This window comes from Budorcas taxicolor, chromosome 6 (genome assembly GCF_023091745.1).
Source record: "Budorcas taxicolor isolate Tak-1 chromosome 6, Takin1.1, whole genome shotgun sequence".
Classification (NCBI taxonomy): Eukaryota; Metazoa; Chordata; class Mammalia; order Artiodactyla; family Bovidae; genus Budorcas; species Budorcas taxicolor.
This window is the reverse complement of record NC_068915.1, coordinates 7,275,899-7,302,981: the sequence shown is the minus strand read 5'-3', so window position 1 is coordinate 7,302,981 and position 27,083 is coordinate 7,275,899. Positions and strand designations below refer to the sequence as shown.

The 27,083-nt window shown below is 42.8% G+C and overlaps 1 protein-coding gene across 1 annotated transcript in view; it reads right to left on the bottom strand.

Annotated features, from left to right (window-relative positions):
* Nucleotides 1-26,518, bottom strand: part of PRSS12 (serine protease 12) — an 85,952-nt gene extending 59,434 nt beyond the window's left edge. The window contains exons 1-3 of the mRNA XM_052642404.1: nt 26,029-26,518; nt 10,645-10,783; nt 6,157-6,335 (exon numbers count right to left, since the gene is read on the bottom strand). Of these exons, the coding sequence (XP_052498364.1) occupies nt 6,157-6,335; nt 10,645-10,783; nt 26,029-26,518 (808 nt within the window). The remainder of the gene's footprint in view (nt 1-6,156; nt 6,336-10,644; nt 10,784-26,028) is intronic.
* Between the last annotated feature and the right edge of the window lie 565 nt (nt 26,519-27,083).

Here is a 27,083-nt window from a genome sequence, read left to right as displayed (position 1 = left end):
CAGAAAAGACACACTCAAAAACTGCAGTTATTGGAAATCCATTTGATTTTTATGGTATTGTGGGGGGTAGCATTGATTTTTTTTGTTTACAGTAACTTGAGCATTACCAACATGTAATTATTAAGAATGGCACTTATATCTATGACATACTTGCTTTCAGAATAGAAATATTTTTACACTTGTAGAGATCAAGTCAAAGTTTACATTATTACATTATAAGAAGCTGGTGGACATCGCAGCCAGTACCTTCAAAAAAACAATACTGAAGATTCATTTGTGTATGAAATCAATTCATTCTCTGTGAAGAATACCAGGGGCTTCCCCATGCAAATTCCCTACTATAGTCTACAATACCCTTATCTAGTTTCATCAGTTTTTTAATTTTTCTCTTTTTCTTAGTCTAGAATTGAGGACACAGGGAATGCCTTTCCCTTTCACTCAAGTACTTCAGATACCCAGCTATGTAGAAGGCATGTAATATTTGTTGACTGACTGGATTGGCAAGCAATGACTAAAAGCCTAGAAAGAATATCCCAAACAATGAAAAATAACTATCGATATCCATCCCTTCAATTCTGTTTCTTAAACAGCTATTAGGCAGAGAGGCACTGCACAAATGCTTCCCCTTAAGAAGTATATTGCCTTGGGATACGGACAACATGAGCACAGACGGGAGACCACTGGGAAGACCCTGCAGGGGTTCAGGTGCAAAAGGTGCTTGCCCACCACTGGGGGAAATTAGGGCATCTCTTCTAAAGAAGCTGTAGCTAATAAGGCCAAGATGATGGATGGGACTTCATAAGTTAGACATGGGGGATGTGCAGTTCAGACAAAATGAACCGAATGAACAAAAGCATAGAAGCACAAAGCTGTATGTGTTTGGGAAACAGGCCCTCTAATTTTTCTGGAATAAAGAATGTGAGATGGTCAAAGGTTCAGAACAGGCTGGGTCCCTATTAGGAAATTTAGTTTTATCTTTTGCCAAATACTCATCATTTATCCACATGAAATATGCTTCTAATTCCTCCACAGTACAAGCAGCTATCAATAAACGGTATTTGGACATTCATATTTATATTCAAATATCACACCAGAGAAGAGATTTAGATTAGTGAACATGTACATCTACTCATATTCTGATATTTGTAACACAGTTTTTTTATATAAGTCAACTAGCACTTGTAATTTGGAAAAGGATAAAGGTAGGTTTAATAAACATAACTGTTCTCAACATTATATAGCAGCTTCTTATAATTAATGATTGCTCAATTATGATAAGAAACCTATATTTACATGTTATTATGTTTATTTTTCTTTTAAGAAGCTTGGAAAATATAGAAACAAACCAATGGAAACAACATAAATTTCTTAAATTATTATATCCTTCTCTGCCTCTCCTCTCCCCACCCCCATGGTAAGCTTGGAGAAAACAGAAAAACAAAAAAATTTAAGAGGACATTTAAAATTATCTTCAATCTAGAAACATTATGGCATAATTACCTTACATTTTTTAAAATGTTGTGCTTTATTTTTAAATGGAGTTTTTACACTGGTTGTATAAGCATTTGTGAAAATATTAAGAAGCTCAAAGACAAAATTTAGTCACCATCTCACATCTTCCCAACAAATACATGCACAAAAAAAAATCATTTGAAAGACATTTCAGTGAAGTAGTTGACTTGTACTTAACTTATGGATAAATAAAACTCCCAGACATTTTCATTTATATCGATATTTCCTATGTCCAATATGCAGATACGATCTTCTACTTTGTAAGTGTTGGAAAAGTGCCACATGCCCAGATGCTAAATGTAAATTTGAAACTAAAAGAAAGTGTTAATATTAAAGGTCTGCTGCTGTGCCTTAAGATAGACTCAGTGTTTGCTGCTCTGAGCTATTTGTTTTCATATTCTCATTTAATTTACCATAAAAGCATATTTTTTCATTCCCACTTCTAATTTTATCTCAACCTTTGATATATATATGCTTACACCAACCTTAAATTTATCTTTGCAGCCAGAGTATAAACAAGTGGATAGATTATAGAGAATGGAGAGCTTTTTTTAAAAAAAAGAGTAGACAGAGATCCTGAAAAAAAAGATTGTTTTCAAAATTTTACTTACTTTCACTACTTGAAAAATGTTAACATATTTTACCAGTTAGGTTGAACACAGAATACAAGCAATATCTACAAAAAGCAGTGTACCGTTGAGCCCGATTCAGAGCATCCCTGATGTAGCAAAATGTAAACATGTACTTGCCAAAGGTAGGATTACCAAGTGGAGAAAGCAATGGCACCCCACTCCAGTACTCTTGCCTGGAAAATCCCATGGACGGAGGAGCCTGGTGGGCTGCAGTCCATGGGGTCGCAAAGAGTTGGACAGGACTCTGCGACTTCCCTTTCACTTTTCACTTTCATGCATTAGAGAAGGAAACGGCAACCCACTCCAGTGTTCTTGCCTGGAGAATCCCAGGGACGGGGGAGCCTGGCAGGCTGCCGTCTATGGGGTCGCAAAGAGTCAGACACGACTGAAGCAACTTAGCAGCAGCAGCAGGATTACCAAGGGGTGGAGAGGCAAAGGAAGAAAAGGAAAAACTTACAAGACATAAAAGATTTAGAATGCACCTTGCACCCACAAAAGGACTGCAGCTCTCCAAGCACGCCCTTGTATGAGATCTTGCGCCATTTCCATTGGGTCTTCCAGTCAGTTCACAGGAACCACCCTAGCTTGGATCTTCCTATGTTTTGCAGAGGGAGCATGTCAATTCCTTCCCTGATACTTGTACTCAATCAGAAACCATTGCCCTCGGCTGTGTGCTGGCATTCTAAGACCTGGGACATCTGATCACGCTGCTATCTCCAAGAAAATCCAAAAAGGTGTGATAGCCACAGGTTGTGGTCACATGTTAAAACAACCATGGACTCCAGAAAACCCACCCACCATTGTGAAACTAACAGCCTAGAAAGAATATACCAAACAAGGAAAAATAACTAGCAAAGGGAGCTTCTCCCGCTGCTTCTGTTCACATGATCATACACATACCTGTACACTGAAACCATATACTCATCACCAATGCTGCAGATGGTGACTGCAGCCATGAAATTAAAAGACGTTTCCTCCTTGGAAGGAAAGTTATGACCAACCTAGATAGCATATTAAAAACCAGGGACATTACTTTGCCAACAAAGGTCTGTCTAGTCAAGGCTATGGTTTTTCCACTGGTCATGTACGGATGTGAGAGTTGGACTATAAAGAAAGCTGAGTGCCAAAGAATTGATGCTTTAGAACTGTGGTGTTGGAGAAGACTCTTGAGAGTCCCCTGGACTGAAAGGAGGTTAGACCAGTCCATCCTAAAGGAGATCAGTCCTGAGTGTTCACTGGAAGGACTGATGTGGAAGCTGAAGGTCCAATACTTTGGCTACCTGATGTGAAGTGCTGACTCATTTGAAAAGACCCTGATGCTGGGAAAGACTGAAGGCAAGAGGAGAAGGGGACGACACAAGATGAGATGGTTCGACGGCATCACTGACTCAATGGAGATGAGTTTGAGTAAATTCCGGGAATTGGTGATGGACAGAGAGGCCTGGTATGCCACGGTCCATTGTGTTGCAAACAGTCAAACACGACTGAGCGACTGAACTGAACTGAATGCCTAGGACATCATGCATAGAAGGAGCCCTTATCCAAGGTACCTATTTGTTTTATGAACAAAGTTATTAGAACACTAATAACTATGATTCTATTCTATTCTATAAAGTGAAAATCTTTTGTTGTAGTTGCTGTATTTTATTTTTGGTTTCAAGATGATTTTTAACTTGATTCCATCACAATTTTTCATTACCCAAATAAGTGTTTCATATACAGTATAGAACAATTCTATAAACAAATTAGATTAAAACAGAAAATATGTGAAGTGAGGTCAGGGCTTCCCAGGTAGTCCAGTGATTAAGAGTTTGCCTTGCAATGCAGGGGACACCAGTTCAATCCCTGGTCTGGGACGATCCCACATGCTAGGGGACAGTTAGGCCCAAGCTTCACAAATAACTAAAGCCTGCATGCTCTAGAGCCTGTGCTCCACAGCAAGAAAAGCCACCTCAATGAGAAGCCCGTGCACTGCAACTAGACAGTAGCCCCTACTGACTGCAATGAGAGAGAGCCCGTGCCCAGCAGTAAAGACTCGGTGCAACCAAAAAAATTTTAATCAATACAGTGAAAATGAGTATACTACCCAAAGCAATCTACAGATTCAATGTGATCCCTATCAAGCTACCAACAGTATTTTTCACAGAACTAGAACAAATAATTTCACAATTTGTATGGAAATACAAAAAAACTCGAATAGCTGAAGCAATCTTGAGAAAGAAGAATGGAACTGGAGGAATCAACCTGCCTAACTTCAGGCTCTACTACAAAGCCACAGTCATCAAGACAGTATGGTACTGGCACTGGCACAAAGACATAAATATAGATCAATGGAACAAAATAGAAAGCCCAGAGATAAATCCACACACCTATGGACACCTTATCTTTGACAAAGGAGGCAAGAATATACAATGGAGAAAAGACAATCTCTTTAACAAGTGGTGCTGGGAAAACTGGTCAACCACTTGTAAAAGAATGAAACTAGAAAACTTGCTAACACCATACACAAAAGTAAACTCAAAATGAATTAAAGATCTGAACGTAAGACCAGAAACTATAAAACTCCTAGAGGAGAACATAGGCAAAACACTCTCCGACATACATCATAGCAGGATCCTCTATGATCCACCTCCCAGAATATTGGAAATAAAAGCAAAAATAAACAAATGGGACCTAATTAAAATTAAAAGCTTCTGCACAACAAAGGAAACTATAAGCAAGGTGAAAAGACAGCCTTTGGAATGGGAGAAAATAATAGCAAATTAAGCAACTGACAAACAACTAATCTCAAAAATATACAAGCAACTCCTGCAGCTCAATTCCAGAAAAATAAAAGACCCAATCAAAAAATGGGCCAAAGAACTAAATAGACATTTCTCCAAAGAAGACATACAGATGGCTAACAAACACATAAAAACATGCTCAACATCACTCATTATCAGAGAAATGCAAATCAAAACCACAATGAGGTACCATTTCACGTCAATCAGAATGGCTGCTATCCAATAGTCTATAAGCAATAAATGCTGGAGAGGGTGAGGAGAAAAGGGAACCCTCTTACACTGTTGGTGGGAATGCAAACTAGTACAGCCACTATGGAGAACAGTGTGGAGATTCCTTTAAAAACTGGAAATAGAACTGCCTTATGATCCAGAAATCCCACTGCTGGGCATACACACTGAAGAAACCAGAATTGAAAGAGACACGTGTACCCCAATGTTCATCACAGCACTGTGTATAATAGCCAGGACATGGAAGCAACCTAGATGTCCATCAGCAGATGAACATATAAGAAAGCTGTGATACATATACACAATGGAGTATTACTCAGCCATTAAAAAGAATACATTTGAATCAGTTCTAATGAAGTGGATGAAACTGGAACCTATTATACAGAGTGAAGTAAGTCAGAAAGAGAAACACCAATACAGTATACTAATGCATATATATGGAATTTAGAAAGATGGTAACGATAACCCTGTATGCAAGACAGCAAAAGAGACACAGATGTATAGAACAGTCTTTTGGACTCTGTGGGGGAGGGAGAGGGTGGGATGATTTGGGAGAATGGCATTGAAACATGTATAATATCATATATGAAACGAACTGCCAGTCCAGGTTCAATGCAGGATACAGGATGCTTGGGGCTGGTGCACTGGGATGACCCAGACGGATGGTACAGGGAGGGAGGAGGGAGGGTGGTTCAGGATTGGGAACACGTGTACACCCGTGGTGGATTCATGTTGATGTATAACAAAACCAATACAATGTGCAATTAGCCTCCAATTAAAATAAATAAATTTAAATTTAAAAAAATTGATTTCAAATGTTAATTGAACTGTTAGATGAATTCCTTTGAAGACTAATTAGATTGTTGATAGACCATGATGATTTAGACTCAAGTCTGTATTTAAAAGCTTAGGAAAACATTTAAGTAAGACACGTTTTTCATCTGGAATGCTGAAAACAGAATAAAAGTAAAGCAAGAGAATAATTTTTTTTTTTTTTTTACCATGGGAAAAGCTACACAGGACAGCAGCTGCCATCTTCTCAGAACATGCCCCACCCTGCCAGATGTCTCTTTCACAAAGCAGTATATTTTCTTCATCTCCTCGGCAACGGACATTGCTCCAATAAACGGGAATAAGGCCCAGTTCAGAAAATGGGGTTTGTTTTGCGACTCCTTTTCCTCTGGAAGTACAATGCTCAAGGTTAGGTTGATCAAATGTAGGCTAACTTTTATCAAAGCGCTAGGGTTTTATAAAATGGAAGAAATCAATAAAGGTGGATGTGGAAGAAAAAGACAAACATAATGGATTATGTAAATTTCAAGGAAATCAAAACATTAGATCAGAAAGATTACCTATGGCAATCTTTCTAATTAACCTTGAATAACTAATGCTAGGCATGTGCCTTTATCTACCGCTGATTTTACAAGAAAATGGGCAAATACTACAGACATAAAACAGGAGTCTGGATGGTTATGTGGAAGAAGTGTGTCTGTCCTGTGATCTAGGGGGGACTTGGATTCCAGTCAGCTGCAAATTACTCTAACATGTCTCTAAGTCCTTCCTTCTGATACATGAAAGAAGTCTGGATGCTTGAAGAGTCTTTCCTACTGCAATATTTTACGCTGTCATTTCTGAAACAATTATTATTACCACACCTAGGCAAGGTAATATCAAGAGAGACAATCCATTCCCATTTAAAAAAATTTTATGTATATATAATAGTATTTGCTAGCAAGACTTTGAAATCAATTAAGATAACTCATCTAGTCTACATACTTTTAACCTCTGATAGGTACAATACTGAAATTAAATTTTTAAAAGATTAAATGCTTATCTGAATAACATGATGATCTCTAGAACTGTCTCCATGCGACAGCTTCCATTAAGCCAACAATAAATATTTGGGGTGTGTCTAAAACGTGAATCTCTCTTGACAGCAATAAAGCCAGGTTGCTCTGCCCTTATTTGAAATTCTCTTTTATTAATGGACTACCAAGAGATGACAGAAGGAATCAGATCAGCTTATTTGAAGTTTATGTTTGCAGAAAGGTAGTTTACATTCTTTTATCAATCAAGAGAATCTCTGTAATTCACATCTCCGCTACAGAGCTTGTTTTTAATTGGCGCATAGTTGATTTACAATGTTGTGTCTGCTGTACAACAAAGTGAATCAGTTATGCATATACACATATGCATTCTTTCCGCTGTACAAAGAAGTGAATCAGCTATGCATATACATATATCCATTCCTTTTTAGATTATTTTCCCATATAGGTCATCACAGAGCACTGAGTAGAGTTCCCTGTGCTATGAAACAGGTACTTCTTAATTATCTATTTTATAACAGTAGTGTGTATATATGAATCCCAATCTCCAATTTATCCCTCCCTACTGTTCCCCCTTAGTAATCATAAGATTGTTTTCTACATCTGTAACTGTATTTTGTAAATAAGTTCATTTGTACCATTTTCGTTTTTTCTTATGTCAGTCTCATAGAAAATTTCATTCTTCCCTGATTTTCAGGGATAATAAAAGCACGGGGAGAAAGGTACATGAAGGAAGACACTGACACCAGCCGACAAATTTGCTACACCGTCAGGCTGTCAAAGAAAAAGCACCAAGCCAACATTCTTTGTGACTTGCCCACCAGCCAAGGACTGTTTGCCAGACAAAATACCGGAGATGAAATCAGTAATTAACATGCTAACAGCATAACTCTTTGTAGGCTCTCCCCTTCCTCTTGCTTTTACCCTGATTTATTCCAACCCTCACTGTAAAAACTTAGTGAAGTTGTTGCTTAAAACTAATCGTTTAGTTAACTAATCGTTGTTTAGTTGCTAAGTCGTGACTCTTTGCAATCCCATGGACTGTAGCCCACCAGGTTCCTCTGTCCATGGAATTTCCCATCAAGAAAACCAGAGTGGGTTGCCACTTCCTTCTCCAGAGGCTCTTCCTGACCTAGAGAGAAAACTTGAATCTCTTGCACTGGCAGGTGGATTCTTTACTGATAAGACACCAGGGACGCTTAATTAAGTATTGTTGTTGCTGTCGTTCAGTCGCTCAGACATGTCCGACTCTTTGAGACCCCAAGGACTGCAGCACACCAGGCTTCCCTTTCCTTCACCATCTCCAGGAGCTTGCTCAAACTCATGTCCGTTGAGTCAGTGATGCCATCCAATCATCTCATCATCCCCTTCTCCTCCTGCCTTCCATCTTTCCCAGCATCAGGGTCTTTTCCAATCAGTCAGCTCTTCACATCAGGTAGCCAAAGTACTGGAGCTTCAGCTTCACCATCAGTCCTTCCAATAAATATTCAGGGTTGACTCCCTTTAGGATTGCCTGGTATGATCTCCTTGAATCTAAGGGACTCTCAAGAGTATTCTCCACACCACAGTTGGAAAGCATCAATTAAGTATTACATTAACCCTTAAGCCCTCAAGGTTAGCCTGTACTAAATACTAATTTCCCACCTTCCAAGTGAGAAGACAGGAAACGCGCAAATTAAAATTCTTACTGATCTGACTTAGTGGACTAATCTTTTCATTTGTGTCATCACATTAGATATTACCACTCATTGATTATTAATCCAAAATATTTGCAAATGGAAAGTTTTTCTTTCAGGCCTTTATTTTTTCATAGCAAGATATTTTCCAAGCTTTTTAAAGATCCTTGGTGATAAAGGTCAAGAAAAATATAGGGCATGTATATTTGGAAAAAATAAATGATACACAAAAACAGAACGATAACAACAAAACCAAAACCATTCATTCCAAAATGGAAACTTCTGCTCCTGCGAAACCCCTTGAAACAAAGCATAAAGGTACTGGGCATGGTGGGAGTCAGTGTACACCAGTCCATTTTAAGGAGAGTGCCTAGGGTCAGCCTGAAGGCATGAGGAGGAGAGGGTGAGAGAGGATGAGATGGTTGGATGGCATCGCTGACTCAATGGACATGAGTTTGGATAAACCCCGGGAGTTGGTGATGGACAGGGAAGCCTGGTGTGCAGCAGTCCATGGGGTGACAAAGAGTCGGACACGCCTGAGCGACTGAACTCAACTGAACTGAGGATGGGAGGAAGGGCCAGCAGCTTCCCAGGATGACGGGTGCTGCTGGGCCGAGGAAGTTGCCATTTCTTACAGAATCTTCTCGGTGCAGAAACCTATGTCCCAGGATATCACACCTTACCCAGCATGGGATGAAACTGCAAATGAACTTCACCTCCTACACACACACACAATAGTGGAATTTGTGGGTGGCTCAAGGTAGAAAGACAAAAGCAAAGGACAGCAACCACAGGCTGCACAGGCTACTGGGAAAATGAAAATCTTAGGACCCAATTCTTTGTTTCCTGGCACTGAAGAATCTGATTGTTAAATCAAAGACCAAAAGATGCTTTTCTTTTTGGACCACTTAGCTTCTGCCCATTTCCTAGTCAATTCAGTTCAGCTCAGTTGCTTAGTCGTTACTCTTCGCAAACCCGTGGACTGTAGTGCGCCTGGTCTCCCTGTCCATTGACAACCTCCAGAGTTTACTCAAACTCACGTCCATTGAGTCGGTGATGCCAACTAAGCATCTCATCCTCTGTCGTCCCCTTCTCCTGCCTTCAATCTTTCCCAACATCAGGGTCCTTTCAAATGAGTCAGCTCTGCACATGAGGTGGCCAAAGTATTGGAGTTTCAGCTTTAGCATCAGTCCTTCCAAAGAACACCCAGGACTGATCTCCTTTAGGATGGACTGGTTGGACCTCCTTGCAGTCCAAGGGACTCTCAAGAGTCTTCTCCAACACCACAGTTCAAAAGCATCAATTCTTTGGTGCTTAGCTTTCTTCACAGTCCAACTCTCACAGCCATACATGACTACTGGAAAAACCATAGCCTTGACTAGACGGACCTTTGTTGGCAACCACGCCTCTGCTGAAGACTCCTGGACACTCACGGGCAAGTCTGGGTCAGTGTCTTGTGGGGTCACTGCTCCTATCTCCTGGGTCCTGGTGCACACAAGGTTCTGTTTGTGCCCTCCAAGAGTCTGTTTCCCCAGTCCTGTGGAAGTTCTGGCGGCTCTATGGTGGGGTTAATGGTGACCTCCTCCCAAAGGGCTTATGCCACATCCAGGGCTGCGGCACCCAGAGCCCCCGCCCCTGCGGCAGGCCACTGCTGACCCGGACCTCTGCAAGAGACAGTCAAACACAGCCTGTCTCAGTCTCTGTGGGGTCTCTGGGTCCTGGTGTGCACAAGGTTTGTTTGCGCCCTCTGAGCGTCTCTGGCAGGTATTTCCTAGTCAGTAGGGGTAGTAACAAGTGAAGTGCATTTGTGTATAAAGGAACTCACTCCTCCCATTGGGGGCCCTTTCTTTAAAAGTCTTCTGCAAGAAGTCAGTGAGGAATGCGAGAGAAGGAGAAGGAGGAGGTGACCTCTCCAAGGTAACGGCAGGGGGCCAGCACCCCCTTCAGGTATCAGCAGACAGATTCGGTCAAGGTGGAACAAACTCACCCCAGCTGCAGCTGGTGACAAACGACTGAAGCATCAGCGTCATCCCAGTGGCTGCTACAAATGACGCCCCAGACTCCATTCTCATAGACTTCTACTGTGCCTTCAAAGGCGCTTTTGCCACCACAAAGCCGGACTGACCCTAAACGGAAAAGAATCCCCACATCCTTGAATAGAACATAACCCTTTGAACATACTGAACAAGTCCTCGGGTAACATGCTGAGAGAGCCAGGCTTTCACTGTTCACAGCAAGTCCTTCTTTCTTTAAATGAGGATTTAGCAGGCTCTTTTTTTTTAAATTAACATCCTGATGTCAATGCTAAGGATACTTTCTTTTTTAACCCAGGCAAACAGAAGTCCCAAGGGAAAAAGTGGAAGACTTTGACTAATGGCTGATATTGCATTCCACATATTTGATTACATCACATATGAAGTTCTTAGCACTTATATATCACTTTCCATCTTCATGAGAGGTCATAGATTTTAAAAAGAGAAAAGCAGAAACAAATACAATGCTGTTTATAAGTTACCTGCTATTGGCTGTTGTATCTTCCTTCTATCTCTTCTTCCACTAAAGAAGAATAAATGTTTTCCCCCTTTTAGCCTCTACCAGTCGTTGTGAGAAGTCTAAAGATAATGTCTAAAATTTCAGAAAGGTGTTAAGTGTCAGAATTATTGTCTAATGTTAGGCTTAGGGAAACTGCCCCTAGGGAGAGTGGTGTGGTGTAACTGAACGGCCCTTGAACTTCACTTCTCTTTACATAGCATCCCCACGCAGCTGCTCCACAGTCCATAATTTGAGTCATTCTTCTCAGTCTTAAAAGAGTCAAAAATTTAAATTAGAGCATCCCTGGGAAGATAATATTTTAAGTCTTATCCCTTAACTGTGGATCAAAGTGGTTACTAGGCTTACTGTGGTGATTATTTCATAACATATGCAAATTCCAATCACCATGCAGTACATCTGAAACCAACATAATAGCGTACATCAAATATATTTCAGGTTTTTTTAAGTGTGCATCAAAGGACTACATTTCTCTTCTCACCGGCACTTTTTAGAGTCAGTCCTTAGGCTGCAGTTGAGATATGCAGACGTAGAATCAAACTCGGACAACTCAAAAATTTCATAAAAGTCTGTGAAAAGTCACTTAAGATGACCTTTATTTCATAGGTAAAGAAGAAATTAAATCTTACTAAAAATTTCTGGCACATTTTACATATTTCAACGTAATCTATGGCTTTATAATTATTTTTCAAAAATAATAGATTCTAAATCATCCATTCATTTCATTTGCACTAGCCTAGATATCTATCACTATTATTTTCCACACAATCATCCTTAAAAAATGTAACTAAGAAACACATATCATCTCTCACGATAAATACATCCTTAAAAAATGTAACTAAGAAACACATATCCTATCTCTCACATATCCTATCTCTCATGTCATTTAATTCAAACAAAAGTCAAGAACAAATGGAGGCAAAGTTGCACTGCCAAATCCCGATTACTCAAGAGAGAACGTGGGAGTGCATCATTCATACAGCAGATAATCTAAAACTCATTCATATATATTCTCAGTTCAGTTCAGTTCAGTCGCTCAGTCGTGTCCAACTCTTTGCGACCCCATGAATCGCACCACACCAGGCCTCCCTCTCCATCACCAACTCCCAGAGTTTACCCAAACTCATGTCCATCGAGTCGATGATGCCATCCAGCCATCTCATCCTCTGTCGTCCCCTTCTCCTCCTGCCCCCAATCCCTCCCAGCATCAGGGTCCTTTCCAATGAGTCAACTCTTCACATGAGGTGGCCAGAGTATTGGAGTTTCAGCTTTAGCATCAGTCCTTCCAAAGAACACCCAGGACTGATCTCCTTTAGGATGGACTGGTTGGATCTCCTTGCAGTCCAAGGGACTCTCAAGAGTCTTCTCCAACACCACAGTTCAAAAGCATCAATTCTTTGGCGCTTAGCTTTCTTTATAGTCCAACTCTCACATCCATACATGACCACTGGAAAAACCACAGCCTTGACTAGACGGACCTTTGTTGGCAAAGTAACATCTCTGCTTTTTAATATGCTATTTAGGTTAGTCATAACCTTCTTTAATTCAGACCAAGCAAGAGGAAGCCCTGTCTAGCTCAGTGAAAATGTTAGGGGGAAACACCAACTGAACCCACTCGCCCTGGCCAGGCACCACAGTAGCCTTCTGCATGATTTATTTTATGACAGGAGTTCCTGGTAAAGAACATGAAACTAACAAGCCACCACCAACCAGAAGAATTTGGGAAAGCTCCAAAGGAGACACCAATCCCTATGTCCTACCAACTTCCCAGAATCCTCCTCACTGGAATCCATCTTGACTGAGCAATGCCTGTACCAACAGGAAGGACCTGAGTCAGAATGATTGTCCAGAGACAACCGGGAAACTAATCTCATCACCACAGATCCCAAGGCTGTCAGCCATGGGGCAGAGCAGTTCTCCTGGATTCCCTTACATTACTGCTCTCCACCCAGGCACCCCTTCCCAATAAAATCTCTTGCTTTGTCAGCCCATGTGCCTCCTCAGACAATTCATTTCTCAGTGTCAGACAAGAGCCCACTCTTAAGAGGTCCCCTTTCCGGCAACAAAAAGTGTGAACTATAGAATATTTTTAAAGAAATATGTCCAAAGAGTTTAACTGAACTTTAATGATTTTTTATAATCACAAAATGTCTTCCATAGAGACCCACATAATACTAATGTCATGCACAGTAAAAACATCTTTTCATTTTTTTCCAAATCGAAGAATTCATTTGTTCACCTCAAACACATGTTATTTGAAATGATATTTAATCTGAAAGTGAAAGTCGCTCAGTCGTATCTGACTCTTTGTGGCCCCATGACTATACAGTCTACGGAATTCTCCAGGCCAGAATACTGGAGTGGGTAGCCGTCTCCTTCTCCACAGGGATCATCCCAACCCAGGGATCGAACCCAGGTCTCCCACATTGCAGGCATATTCTTTACCAGCTGAGCTGCCAGGGAAACCGTTTAATCTATTACCTGTTTATTAACTCACCACCGCCACAAATACCACCATCAAATTATTCATGTCAAAGGGTTGGACAAAAGTTCTAGTAATGAAAACAAACTGGAACTCTACTTATGCATGTTAAATAATCACAATAAAATGCAAAATGTTGCCCAAATCACTAAAAAGCTTTCAAAGAAAAAATGATGCAGGCATATTGTCTAAATGATTAAGGCATCTACAAATGAGGAGGAGAAAACTCTGCATAATGTGTGATTGTTACCATAACATCACTATAACAAGAGTGATAGCACTGGAAATAATTTCCAGGTCAACTATCAGGTCTACCATCATTCTTCACACGCGCCAAACACGCTCTGAAAACCTGGGTTTGTTTATCTGTATTCGCTATATGGCAAGAAATGTGGAGTGCTCATCCAATTTTCCTTTAACAAATGGATACAAATACTTGCAATTCTGGAAAGGCAGTTTGCATGTCAATGACTAACAAATTCTCTGGCAGAATCCATTCTCAACACCAACATCCCCAAAGCACACACCTGCCTAGCAGTGGCCCTCCACATAGTTTATCCTTTCCTTACGCCATAAAAATTTCCAAATTATCTGAGTAATCATCTACCTCAAACTCAGTGAGTATGTCTTACTGGTATGCAATTCCATAAAGTTTATACTTCCAATAATTTTTTGAAAGAACTTTTAAAAAATATATCAGCATGATAATATGCCTAAGATAATAAAAGCATGACCACACAATTCATACTACATACATTTAAGACAGGCAGTAGTTTCTGTTTGGTTTTGGTTTTACTTCGTTCTTGCTTCACTTAGCTCTCTCAGAATGCTTAACACGGTTGAACTGTAATTGGTTTCCCTTAATTTATGGATGCACCCCACTCCAGCACTCTTGCCGGGAAAATCCCATGGATGGAGGAGCCTGGTGGGCTGCAGTCCATGGGGTCGCGAAGAGTTGGACACGACTGAGCGACTTCACTTTCACTTTTCACTTTCATGCATTGGAGAAGGAAATGGCAACCCACTCCAGTGTTCTTGCCTGGAGAATCCCAGGGACAGGGGAGCCTGGTGGGCTGCCATCTATGGGGTTGCACAGAGTTGGACATGACTGAAGCAACTTAGCAGCAGCAGCAGCAATTTATGGATGAGGAAGCTATGGAGCCAATCAACTGAGCAGTTGCAGAGCCATGACAAACTGCCTCCCAGATTCCTTCCCTTGCGACCAGTCCCTTGCCTCTGAACCTGAGCAAAGACTTGGTATGCAATAAGCACCTTTCAACAGCTCAGGTACCACTTTATGCAGTCTGCCATGTTGGCATTCACCAGCATGGTGAAATATTACAAATCTACCAAACATTACATGGGAATAAACTAGCCAGGCAGATCCATAAGACAGTCTTAAGAGTTTCTCTATACTACACAACACGAGAGAAGTGGCTTTCTGGTGCTCTATATTTGAGGCTAATCCTCCAGCGGAGGCTGATTTGTCCCATGGGCTGTACAAATTTCTAGGACTATATATTTGCACAAATTTATAGGTACAAAATTACAAGAGGAAATACCCTTAGCTCAATGAAAAAAAAAAACCAGAGAGAGAAGAGGATAAAACAATAAAGCAATCCACAAAGGCCAGAGCCTGGTAAACTCATTTCTATCACTACCTTACTAACAATAAAACTCTTCAGACAAATTCTAAACCAGATTCTTTGCTTAATATTGCTCCATTGTCACAGCCTCTTATTACCAAAAATTGATGTCTTCCTTGGTCCATATTTTCCTACTTCCGCCCAGCACTTCGCGATGCTCCTCATAGTCTCAGCTTATGTCTCTCAGCAACACCAAGGTGAATCCAGGGTTGCATGGTCTTAAAGTCTCTCATGTGCCAGTTTGATGGAAAATATTCTATTCTAAATATTCCTATTTTAAAAAGTGTTAACCACCGTAATCTAAAATTTGAAGTCTCAGAGGTTTTAGATCAACTATAGTAGTCATTGCTAATTTACAGACTAAACCAGTAATAGAAAAAAGTCTGGAACTATAAAGCTATGCATGATGGCATGTCATGGAGAGGAGCCCCTAGAGTTCATGAAAAGAATTATTGCAAAACACAAAGAAAACTGTCAGTTGTACCAGCCTCTTGGTATTAACAACTACCTAAAGGCAAAATGTGCCAATACACAACAATGGTCAGAATTCTATTACCTTAACTCCCTGCCAAAAATGTTGAACTTGGGGTACGATGGGGTGGGAGGGAGGTTCAACAGAGCAGGGACATACATATACCTATGGCTGATTCGTGCTGATGTATGGCAGAAACCAACACAATATTGTAAAGCAATTATCCTCCAATTGAAAATGAATACACTTTTTAAAAATGTTGAAATCACTGTCGTTTTAGTTTACTACTATCTTTTATTATGTAAACATATCTCCAGTTTTATAAAAGAAAAGGAACGTAAAAGATTTTTGTTACAGAAATTGGCTTTATGGATAACTTAGCTAAAAAAAAATAATAATAAGGATTCCTAAAACAAAGAGACATTCCAGAGGGGTTCTCCTCTGCCATGTTATCAGTCTCACTCAATACAAGGTAGTCTAGAGAAAGAGAGCTAACTGGATTAAACTTCTCTTCACAAGTTTCATTGGTTCTCAAGGCTATTGCAGTGGGCTCAATTCTTTCCCCTCAAAAGATGCTGAAGCACTGACCTCCAGTGACTGTGTGAATTTATTTGGAAATAGGGTCTTTGCAGAGGATCAAGATAAATGAGGTCATTAGAGTGGGCTCCAGTCCAGTATGGCTATGATCTTATAAAAAGGAGAGATTTGGATAGACACACATAGGGAGAACCCCATCCGGAGGTTGCAGTTACATTTTCACAAGCCAAGGAACTATCAGAAGCTAGGAGAGAGCCCTGGACCAGATCCTTCCCTAGTGTCTTGAGAGGAAGTATGGCTCTGCTGACACTGATCTTGGACTTCCAGTCCCCAGAACTGTGAAATAACAAGTTTCTTTGTTTAAGCCACTCGGTTTGTGGTACTCATTACAGCAGCTCTAGCGAACTAATAGACCCCTTCTGGTATTATCCCTCCGTGGACAGCTGGCAAAACCTCCCTTCTCACCGTCCATACTTCAACAAGACCTAAAAGAAATATCAGGAAAGGAACCAAACTGGTCAGTTATCTTTGTTCTCTAAATCCAGCTCATTCCAAAATTAGCCAAATGAAAAGTTATGCCTGTTTAGTTAACTCCTTAAGATATACTTATACAATAGCACTCACTCATGTGACAGAAAAACAGCAGTAGTATTCTGAACAGAATTAAAAATAAATATTTCTGAAATTGTAAAAATCACAGTTTGATAAATGAGTAATAGAAATTTAATGTCATCACCCAAATCCTTTCTCATCCATTACTGAACTTCACAGAGGCACAAAATAATTAATTTTAGTCAGCTCTATTGTTCTGGTGGAATCCGAAATACATGCTGGTGACATCAATCTATTATTCAGATCTTTGACAAAGAGTAGACTTAAAGCTGAAAGTGACGTAGAAATTTCAGTTTATGAACTATTAAACAAACAGAACAAAAGTCCATTACAGATTGGACAATTTAGTACACATATTTGACAATGAATTAAATATAATCTTATGCCTTCTACCAAAGGCAAAACTGGAAAAATATACTAAATGATCATTTTCGGTCTTAATTATAAATACACACAAAAAAATCACAATGCCTAAAAACAAGTGAATAGAGCAATAGTTGAATTTTTCAAGTACAGTTGGGGAGGCTACATTAATTTTTATGTTTTGTTTTTTTTCCTACCGCTTATTTGATAGTATTCAGGTATTCTATTTTATCAATGATTACACGTACTCATAACTGAAATCAGTTTGCTGCTGCTAAGTCGCTTCAGTCGTGTCCGACTCTGTGCGACCCCATAGACGGCAGCCCACCAGGCTCCCCCATTCCCTGGGATTCTCCAGGCAAGAACACTGGAGTGGGTTGCCATTTCCTTCTCCAATGCATGAAAGTGAAAAGTGAAAGGGAAGTCGCTCAGTCGTGTCCGACTCTTAGCGACCCCACGGACTGCAGCCCACCAGGCTCCTCCATCCATGGGATTTTCCCGGCTAGAGCACTGGAGTGGGGTGCCATTGCCTTCTCCGAAATCAGTTTAGCACTGTGAAATAATAGATTGTATTCAAATCATGCCATGTCAAAATGAAATCATCTTTTAACATAGGAAGTTCAGTTCAGTTCAGTCGCTCAGTCATGTCCAACTCTTTGCGACCCCCATGAATCATACCATACCAGGCCTCCCTGTCAGCATCCCCTTAAATATCCAACTGAACTATACTCGCCCCATTAGTCCACATCTATTATTCATATTAACTGTTCATCTATTATTTATGCAGATACCTTTCGTACTGAGAAAAATATGAACTTGTCAGGTTCAAAATGAAAGCTTATCTTTTGAATAAGCAATTCTACCCATTTACATTGGGCTTACATAAATTTATAAGCCCATCTGGGAGATGGTGAAGGGCAGGGAAGGAAGCCTGGAGTGCTGCAGTCCATGCGGTCCCAAAGAGTCAGACACGACTGAGTTACTGAACACCACCACTACCAATTATTCATGTGTTTAAAACATTATATAATATTATGCAAAAGAAGACAATATACGCATTTAAATAACTTCAGCAGAAAATTTTACAAATTGTGTCTGAACTATCCACTGTTCAGTTCAGTAGCTCAGTCCACACTTAAACACATGGTGTGGGTATTAACATTTTATTGTACAACTCTAAGTGATGAAATTAAACTACACTTAATAGTAAGTCTATCTGTCTCCCAGAGTACATATCACAGGAAAGGTAATAAAAAATGCCTAGTATTATCTCGACATTTCAACCAGAGAGTGGGCTTTCTTAACCAGAGGACTTAGGAGATTTCTTATTCATCTTTGTAAGTTCTGTTCCTGGGCTTCTCTGGTGGCTCAGCAGTGAAGAATTCGCCCTGCCAATGCAGAAGCCGTGGGTTCGATCCCTGGGCCGGGACGATCCCCTGGAGAAAGAAATGGCAATCTACTCCAGTATTCTTGCCTGGAAAATTCCATGGACAGAGGAGCCTGGCGGGCTACAGTCCGTGCGGCTGCAAAAGTCAGACACAACTTGTCGAAAAAACAACACCTACACCTTACAATAACAACAACAAACAAAAAAGAAGCAACTAATCTTAGGAAACATCTTGCTAAGAAATGCACAAAGTAAACAGAAAAAGCACAGATGCTCCCAGACAGCTCAAAGCCTGGCGGCGGCCGGATGCTGATTTACTCAGTGCAGTTCCTGTAGAAGGCGCTTGGGGGCAACACTCTCGCTGCTGAGTAGGGTGTGCGCCGCCTCTATAATGTTCAGTTGCGAAGTCTGTTAAGTTCTGTGACTCCAGGGACTGCAGCAGGCCAGGCACCTCTGTCCTCCACTATCTCCTTGAGTTTATAACGGCCCCCAGCAAAACAAATGCTGAAAGCACTTTTCAATTTTCACCATTTTTCATAAAAGTGAAAATTGTCTCTGGATTTCTTTCGGTTAGCGAAAACAAGTACTGATGGAGGTCTTTCTTAAAAGTGAAGCAGCATAAAGCAAACTTTCAAAAAGTGGGGGTACCAGTATAAGGACTCTATGGTCAGGCCATGCCAGATGGAGTCCCCTTGCTCTCAGCACACCCCTCTGCTCCATCAGTCCCTGCGTTACCTATACCCTACTCATGTAACTGACCTTCCCTCTTAAATCACAGAGCCTAATCAGTAAACACCTACATACCTGCCCCAACTCCAGCTAGGGACTGTGTGAACTCTTAGAGCAGAGCATCTCCACCATGACAGCTTGTCAAAGGGGTGGTGAGAGGTGTGCTTCTCTGCTAGCTTCCCTGGTAACCAGGGAGCCAACCTGAAAAGTCAATTCCCTCTAGAACTGGTAACCTCCCTCTCCACCTCCCAGCCCCAACTCTCTCCCCTATTCCTCCTACCTCGCACCCCCTACACACACACACACAGAGCAAAGCCTACTGCCACGTCCCACCCACCGCCTGCCACACCTGGTGACATGCTGCTTCAGGAGCTGGCTGCAGACATAAGGTCCCCGCATCCATCAAACCATGGCTGTAAGAGGCTGGGCAGGTACCAGGGCTTGCAAGTTTGTGGTGTGCAGCCCAACAGGACAAACCTCAATCACGCTTCTTGACAGACTCTGTTGGTTCTCTTGAATAACTACCCGCTTCTCCCTCCCCATGTGTTCAGAGGTCAATCCTGACTAATATCGGCAACACATGGTAACTGCATTTTCCTTCCCAGCGAGTGCCAGGAAGGTCTGACCAGAGAAATACAGGAGGAAATCTGTGCAGGAGTTCTGGGAAGGTCTCCTCGCTCTTTCAACAGGACATACATGAAGAGGACACCCTACCTTGCTTCTTCAAGTTGTTCTATCCCAATATGATATCTGGACTAACCATTAGTCTAAGGGTAAAAGCCACACTTTGAAAATAATAGAATCAAGAGAGTAGCAGAGAAACAGAGATGTACTATGTTGGAGCCCAACTACTTGCAACATGAACAACAAACCTCCTTTTTTCTTCAGTCATTTTGAATTGGGTTTTCTATTCTTTGCCACCAAAATTACATGAACTGATTGAAGCCACACTCATATCTGAGTTCATAATCATCATCTGTTTCCTCTCCCAAACTTTCCACAGCCATCTTTATTTTCAGTTAGTAAAAACGTATATACATTTTGTGTCAGTTTTTTCCCTTCAACCTTATCATGAGCATTTTTCCATCTTCTATAGACAATCTTTGCAATTATCACTTAGGAGCTGCACCACACACCGACTCTTTGCGATCCTATGGACTGCAGCCCACCAGGCTCCTCTGTTCGTGGGATTCTCCAGGCAAGAATACTGGAGTGGGTTGCCATGCCCTCCTCAGGGGATCTTCCTGACCCAGGGATTGAACCCATGTCTACATCCCCTGCATTGGCAGGTGGGTTCTTTACCACTAGTGCCACCTGGGAAGCCCTTAGGACCTGCACAGTTCAGTTCAGTCCAGTCGCTCAGTCGTGTCCGACTCTTTGCGACCCCATGAATCACAGCACGCCAGGCCTCCCTGTCCATCACCAACTCCCGGAGTTCACTCAGACTCACATCCATCAAGTCCGTGATGCCATCCAGCCATCTCATCCTCTGTCGTCCCCTTCTCCTCCTGCCCCCAATCCCTCCCAGCATCAGAGTCTTTTCCAGTGAGTCAACTCTCTGTGTGAGGTGGCCAAAGTACTGGAGTTTCAGCTTTAGCATCATTCCTTCCAAAGAAATCCCAGGGCTGATCTCCTTCAGAATGGACTGGTTGGATCTCCGTGCAGTCCAGGGGACTCTCAAGAGTCCTCCAACACCACAGTTCAAAAGCATCAATTGTTGGTGCTCAGCCTTCTTCACAGTCCAACTCTCACATCCATACATGACCACAGGAAAAACCATAGCCTTGACTAGACGGACCTTAGTCGGCAAAGTAATGTCTCTGCTTTTGAATATGCTATCTAGGTTGCTCATAACTTTTCTTCCAAGAAGGGATCTCTGAGTAATACATTATTACTGCATATTTAGGTTTGCCTTCACAGTTATAAAACCAATTACTTTTACAAAGGTTACCTTCACACACACACCGCATAAATATAAATATATATGCTTCATAAATATATTCATATTTATATATGAATAAATATATATTTCATAAATATATATGCAGTAAGAGAGTGTGTGTATGTCTATCTGTGTACAGTGTGTATCCAGGATAATCACTCATAAAAGGCAATAGTAACTGAACATCTAATTTTCTTCTTAAAGTCTTTTTTCACATTAGTAGAGTCTGATAATGCCTACAAATCAAAGTATTTTATACCTGCCTTAGCCTGTAAAGAAAATTGAGCTCAATATCTAAAATCCAGCTACGAAATATATCAAATCTGTTATTGCTAATAAATGATTTTAGCACCTGCTACATAGAATCAAGATGCAGCATTAAAAAAATTTTAAAAGGGACAGCTTTCAGCCAACTTTTTAATTAACCTTCACTTCAAACACCAGATGGACTCCAAAGAGCACAGCCTGTAAACAACATCATTTATCCCACAAGTCCACTATCTCTATTTAAATCAGATTTGGGCGAACAGATTAGCAGGACATGACAAAAAGTCAGATCTGTGAATCATTCCTTCTGGTAAAATCTCAGTTATTAGGGCACTATTGTTTCTTACATCTATTTTACCCATCAGTCACTTAAGGTTGAGTTCCACTCAGCTGCTTGTAACAAAGAGGAGTTCCCAGCACAGTGCAAGCAAGTTGCCCCACCTGCCAGGGCCAACCTAAGACTAGAAAAGGGATTTCTCTTTCTAGTCAGAAAGTCATAAATTACTGGGGCTTCCCAGGTAGCACAGTGGTAAAGACTCTGACTGCCAATGCAGGAGACACAAGAGATGGGGGTTTGATCTAGACGATTCCTTGGAGGAGGAAATGGCAACCCGCTCCAAGTTTTTGTGCCTGAAAAATTCCATAGACAGAGTAGCCTGGTGGGCTACAGTCCATGAGGCCGCCAAGAGACAGACACAACTGAACGCATTACTGGAGGTCATCAGTTGCCTGTCAATTCTTCCTGTAGAAATGTAAAAACTAATCTGGCTCACATTCAGTTAATATATCATATTCTGGTGAACTAAGTTGATACTATCCCATACTGGTCAAATAAAAAGTGTGATACCATGTTCTAAAACCACTCAAAAAGTTACCATAGGCCTGCCATATGTGCACGTATGCTAAATTGTTTCTCCTTGCGATCCTACGGTCTGTAGCCAGCCAGGCTCTGCTGTCCGTGGGATTCTCCAGGCAAGAATACAGGAGTGGGTTGCCATGTCCTCCTCCAAGGACATTTTGACCCAGGGATCGAACCTGCATCTCTTACGTCTCCTGCATTGGCAGGAGGGTTCTTTACCGTTAGTACCACCCAAATCTAGCAGGATTAAGTCACAAAATGGCAGATTCAGCTGACCTGACCACCCACCGCTACACAGCTTAGGTGGGTTCTGACGCCCTCCCCTGGTTTTCCCTGACCATGGCAATGAGTTTTCAGTTTCCAAATGACCTTGACTGCTCATTAGACACGCACATTCCTCAGCCAGATTCCTGAGATTACTTAAACAGGGTCTCAAGGCTAGAGCCCAGGTATCTGCATTTTAATAAGCCCATCCCCCCTCTTCCCGTGCCACAATTATAATGCTTATTATAAGAACTAACTCCCGGGGCTGATTCAGGGTATTCCAATCCCCCAACGATTCTTTTATCACTAATTTGCAAGTTTCACACACCCAGGGCCCAGGCATCATCTTCCTTGTTCTCAGACATTTGAGCCACTGGAGTGTCCACGCCCTGCTCCGCTCACCTGAGATCCCCCTGCCACCCTTTCAACTAGGTTTCAACCAACCTTCCACCTTGGAGGCACCAACTTCCTCATTTCTCTCCACGCAACCAGGGACATGAAAATCTGGCCTCCAGTGTATTTTTCAAAGGAGGGATTCCGTTACAATTAATCTTTCCTTTTGTTCAAGCTGTTTTTTGTTTAAAAAAAAAAGAGAGAACGAAAACCCTGAATATTTTCAAGTCATAAGAGACTGGAAATCATGTGCATTAGGCCAAACATAGTTTCCTTTCTCTCTCCTTTTAAACTGGTCTTTAAGCTTATAGAATCATTAGACTTTTCTACAGGCTTCCCAGGTGGCTCACTGGTAAAGAATACACCAGCAATGCAGGGGACACAGGAAATTTGAGTTCATTCCCTGGGTGGGGAAGATCCCCTGGAGAAGGAAATGGCAACCCCCTCTAGTCAGTGTTCTTGCCTGGAGAATCCCATGGACAGAGGAGCCTGGCGGGCTACAGTCCATGAGGTCAAAGAGTGGGACACAATTGAGCAACTGAGCACACAGACTTTCTACATGTTTATATAATTAAAGAGGAAAATGAGCTGTGGAGTGAAACGTGCACTATCTTATAATGTTCCTATGAGAATTAAATGAGAAAACTGATATATAAGGCTGGGCTGTGCTGGTAGGTGCTCAGTGCAAGGAAAGTCCTTTGAATAGATTTATCCCAAAACTGCCTTCCTCCAGATAAGGAAACCAAAGCTCTGGGGGTTAAGAGTCCTACTCAACACTGTATAGCTACTGGCTGAGCCAAAGTGGACACCAGTGTTTTCCAGAGCACAATTCCATATTCTTTTCACCACACCAAGATAGCTTTGTTTACACTCCGAAGTGAAATGTAGAACCAAGAAAGCCATAGTTTCAGAACATGTCAGTCATTTTAAGGCATGACTATGCTCAATCAGAAAGTGAGGGGTAAAGGGCACACTGAGCCTGTGAGAGTAATTAAGTTATTGCATAGCCCACAGATTGTTTTCCTGTTTCTCTTTTTTTGTGCGGGGGAGTGTATTTATCTCCCATTTGTGGGGGGGGGGGTGCTTCTCTTGTTTCTCTTGTGTTCAGTCACTTTATTTCAGGAAGTACACACTATTACGCAGTGCTTAGAGTTTTGTCTGGAGAATCCCAGGGACAGGGGAGCCTGGTGGGCTACCGTCTGTGGGGTCACACAGAGTCGGACACGACTGAAGCGACTTAGCAGCAGCAGCAGCAGCAGCAGAGTTTTGTCTGGTGAGAATTAGCTATCAATATAAAAGCATCCCAAAGAGTCTGTACTGATGTTAGGTTTAAATTTCTTTTCAACGCAAGAGGGTGGGAAGAATGAACCGCCAAGCTATTCCGAATGTAAAATTTTAAAAATTGTATGTTAAACAGAGAACAATAGATCACTACAGTGTTTTAACTTTGAATTCCACTTGTTTATACATATATATGTATATACAACAAGAAATATGAAATATAATAATACAAAAATGAACAAAGTGTCAGTGTTTGCTAACCATGAGCTTTTACTACAAATAGTTTCATAGCAAAGAGTGAAACAGCACTAGAGCTCTCTGCTTGATATCACCTCAAATTTTTTATAGCCACATTGGCATTCTGTCTGTGTAAGAAGTATAGGGATGACTTCATCCTCTAGGATGAAGGATAATGGATCTTAACCTTCCTATCACTTCCCTTTAACTCAATGCATTAATGCAACTGAAGGCACAGATAAATAACAATTTCTGAAGGGAAAGAATGGCCCGGTGAAAGTTTAACCTCCAAATCACCAAAAGGTACGAAGTACAATATATCTCAGAATCACAATTAACGAAGCCCCTGCCACAGAGCTTGGATGGAGAGTTGCCAAAAAACAAAAATTTTTTTTAAGGAAAATCCAAACTTTGAAGAACTTTAGGGTTTTTTCCCCACAAATATTAAAGAAAAAAAAACCCTGATAACAGTAAACAAAATGCCACCAATTCAAAACAAAGTACTGTTCAAAGGCAGATGATTCACTTACATTAAATCTATTAATGTGACCTTTCACATTAATTAATGTGAAACATCTTACCAACTTTATCTCTCTACCAACTAATTTCGGTTTTCTACAAATAACGTATACAGTTGAATACTGGCATTCTCGAAAACAGCCCTTGACTATTGTATCAAGTTGCTTTTTCCCTAGAATAGTTACTATTCCTATCTTTTCCCTTTCTTTCTTCTTCACTCACTGATATTTACCACGCTGTGCCCCAGAACATTAACATCATTTGACAAGTCGCATTTTGGCCCAGAAAGTTTGCAAAAACTTTTTCAAATACATGTCACCTGCGGGCAGAAATTGGGGGCGGGGGGTGGTAATTGATTGTCATATTAGATTTAATATTTCCCTTGCCAAAACAGGTAATTAGAAACTACTTCTCTTTTGCTTTGCCACTTCCACTTAAACACGGTACCATTCTCAAGGCAAAGCGGATGCAGAAAAGGCACATCCACGCCACGGGCGCGCGCGCGCACACACACCCCCTTCCCCTCCCCCCACCACATCTCAGCGGCCGGAGACCAGCCCGCGGCCGGCAGCCACGCCCTCACCCAGGAGCCCGAGAGGGCAGCACCTTCCGGAGGGACCGTCACCCCAGGGAACCGCACACAAAGCGCGCCTCGCTAGCTCAAAGTTACGGTGCCAAGGTACTCGGACGGCAAGTCCGTGGCCGTCCACCTTCACACAGAGCGAGGCAAACCCAACCCCACCCGCTCCCACTTTCTCCTCCAGGAGCACCTAAGCCACCCAGCCGGGCTCCCCACCGGTCCGCGGTCGCCGCCGCCCCGCGGCCACTCACCGCGTCTGCAGTCGCAGTAGCCCCAGTCCGCCTTGCCGCCGGCGGCCCCGTAGAAGCACCAGGGTCTGCCCGCGCCGTCCGGACTCCGGCAAAAGTTGTGGCGCTGCCCTCGCAGCTGCGCCCAGCCCGCCGGGGGCGACCGCGCGAGGAACGGCGGCACGTCTGCCCAGCGCAGACAAGGGGCGCCGGAGTCCGTCACGTTGGCCCCGGGCGCGCCGGCGGGGCAGTCCCCGGGAGGCGGCCGGGGCGTGCGGAGGCCGTGCGCGCGCGAGGCGCGGAGCGCCGGCGGGGGGTGCAGGGTGCGCGGGAGCGGGGGCGGCGGTGTCTTCCGTGGCCGCCGCTGGGTGGTAAGGTAATAAGGGTCCCGGGGACCCCGAGACGGCGCATGGTGATGGCGGTGGTGGAGGGGATAACCGAGGGCCGAATCAAAGCTGACCACTCCGGGGAGCGCCCCGAGAATCAGAGCCACCGCGAAGTGGGGGAGTGTCATGGTGCCGGAGCCGCGGCGTCTGGTCCATGCTCCCCGGCTCCGCCGCTTCTGAAGGGGAGGCGGGGGCGGCGCTGCGCGTCCCCGGAACCCCCGCGCCTGCCCCCGCCCGCCCTCCCGCGCGCGGACCGCCTCCCGCCGCGGGGCCCGCGGCCGCGCCCCTGCTCGCCGCGCTCGGGAGCGGTCCCGGGCGGGGAAGGGGTGCGCTCCGCGGAGCCCTGGCTCGTGGAGAGGACCCGCCGAGAGAAGGCGCGGACCCGGGCACTGTGCCCCCTGGCGGCGGGCACAGGCGCGCGGTCTCGCCCCGGGGCCGGGCTCCGCCTGTCCTTGCCCGGCTCCCGCCGTCCGCGCGCCCGGGCGGCCTCGGGGTGCCCGAGCCAAATCCGAGGGTGCCAACGCGGGAGACGGTCTTGGCTGCTCCTTGCTAGCAGGCGACACCACCACAGCCCCTCCGTCTGGCGGCTGCCAAACCTGCCGCCAGCCCCTGCAGCCCACCTCTCCTCCACCCCCATGCCGCGCCTCATTTCCTATGTTTTGAAATATTTACAAGTGTGGATGGGTTTAGTCC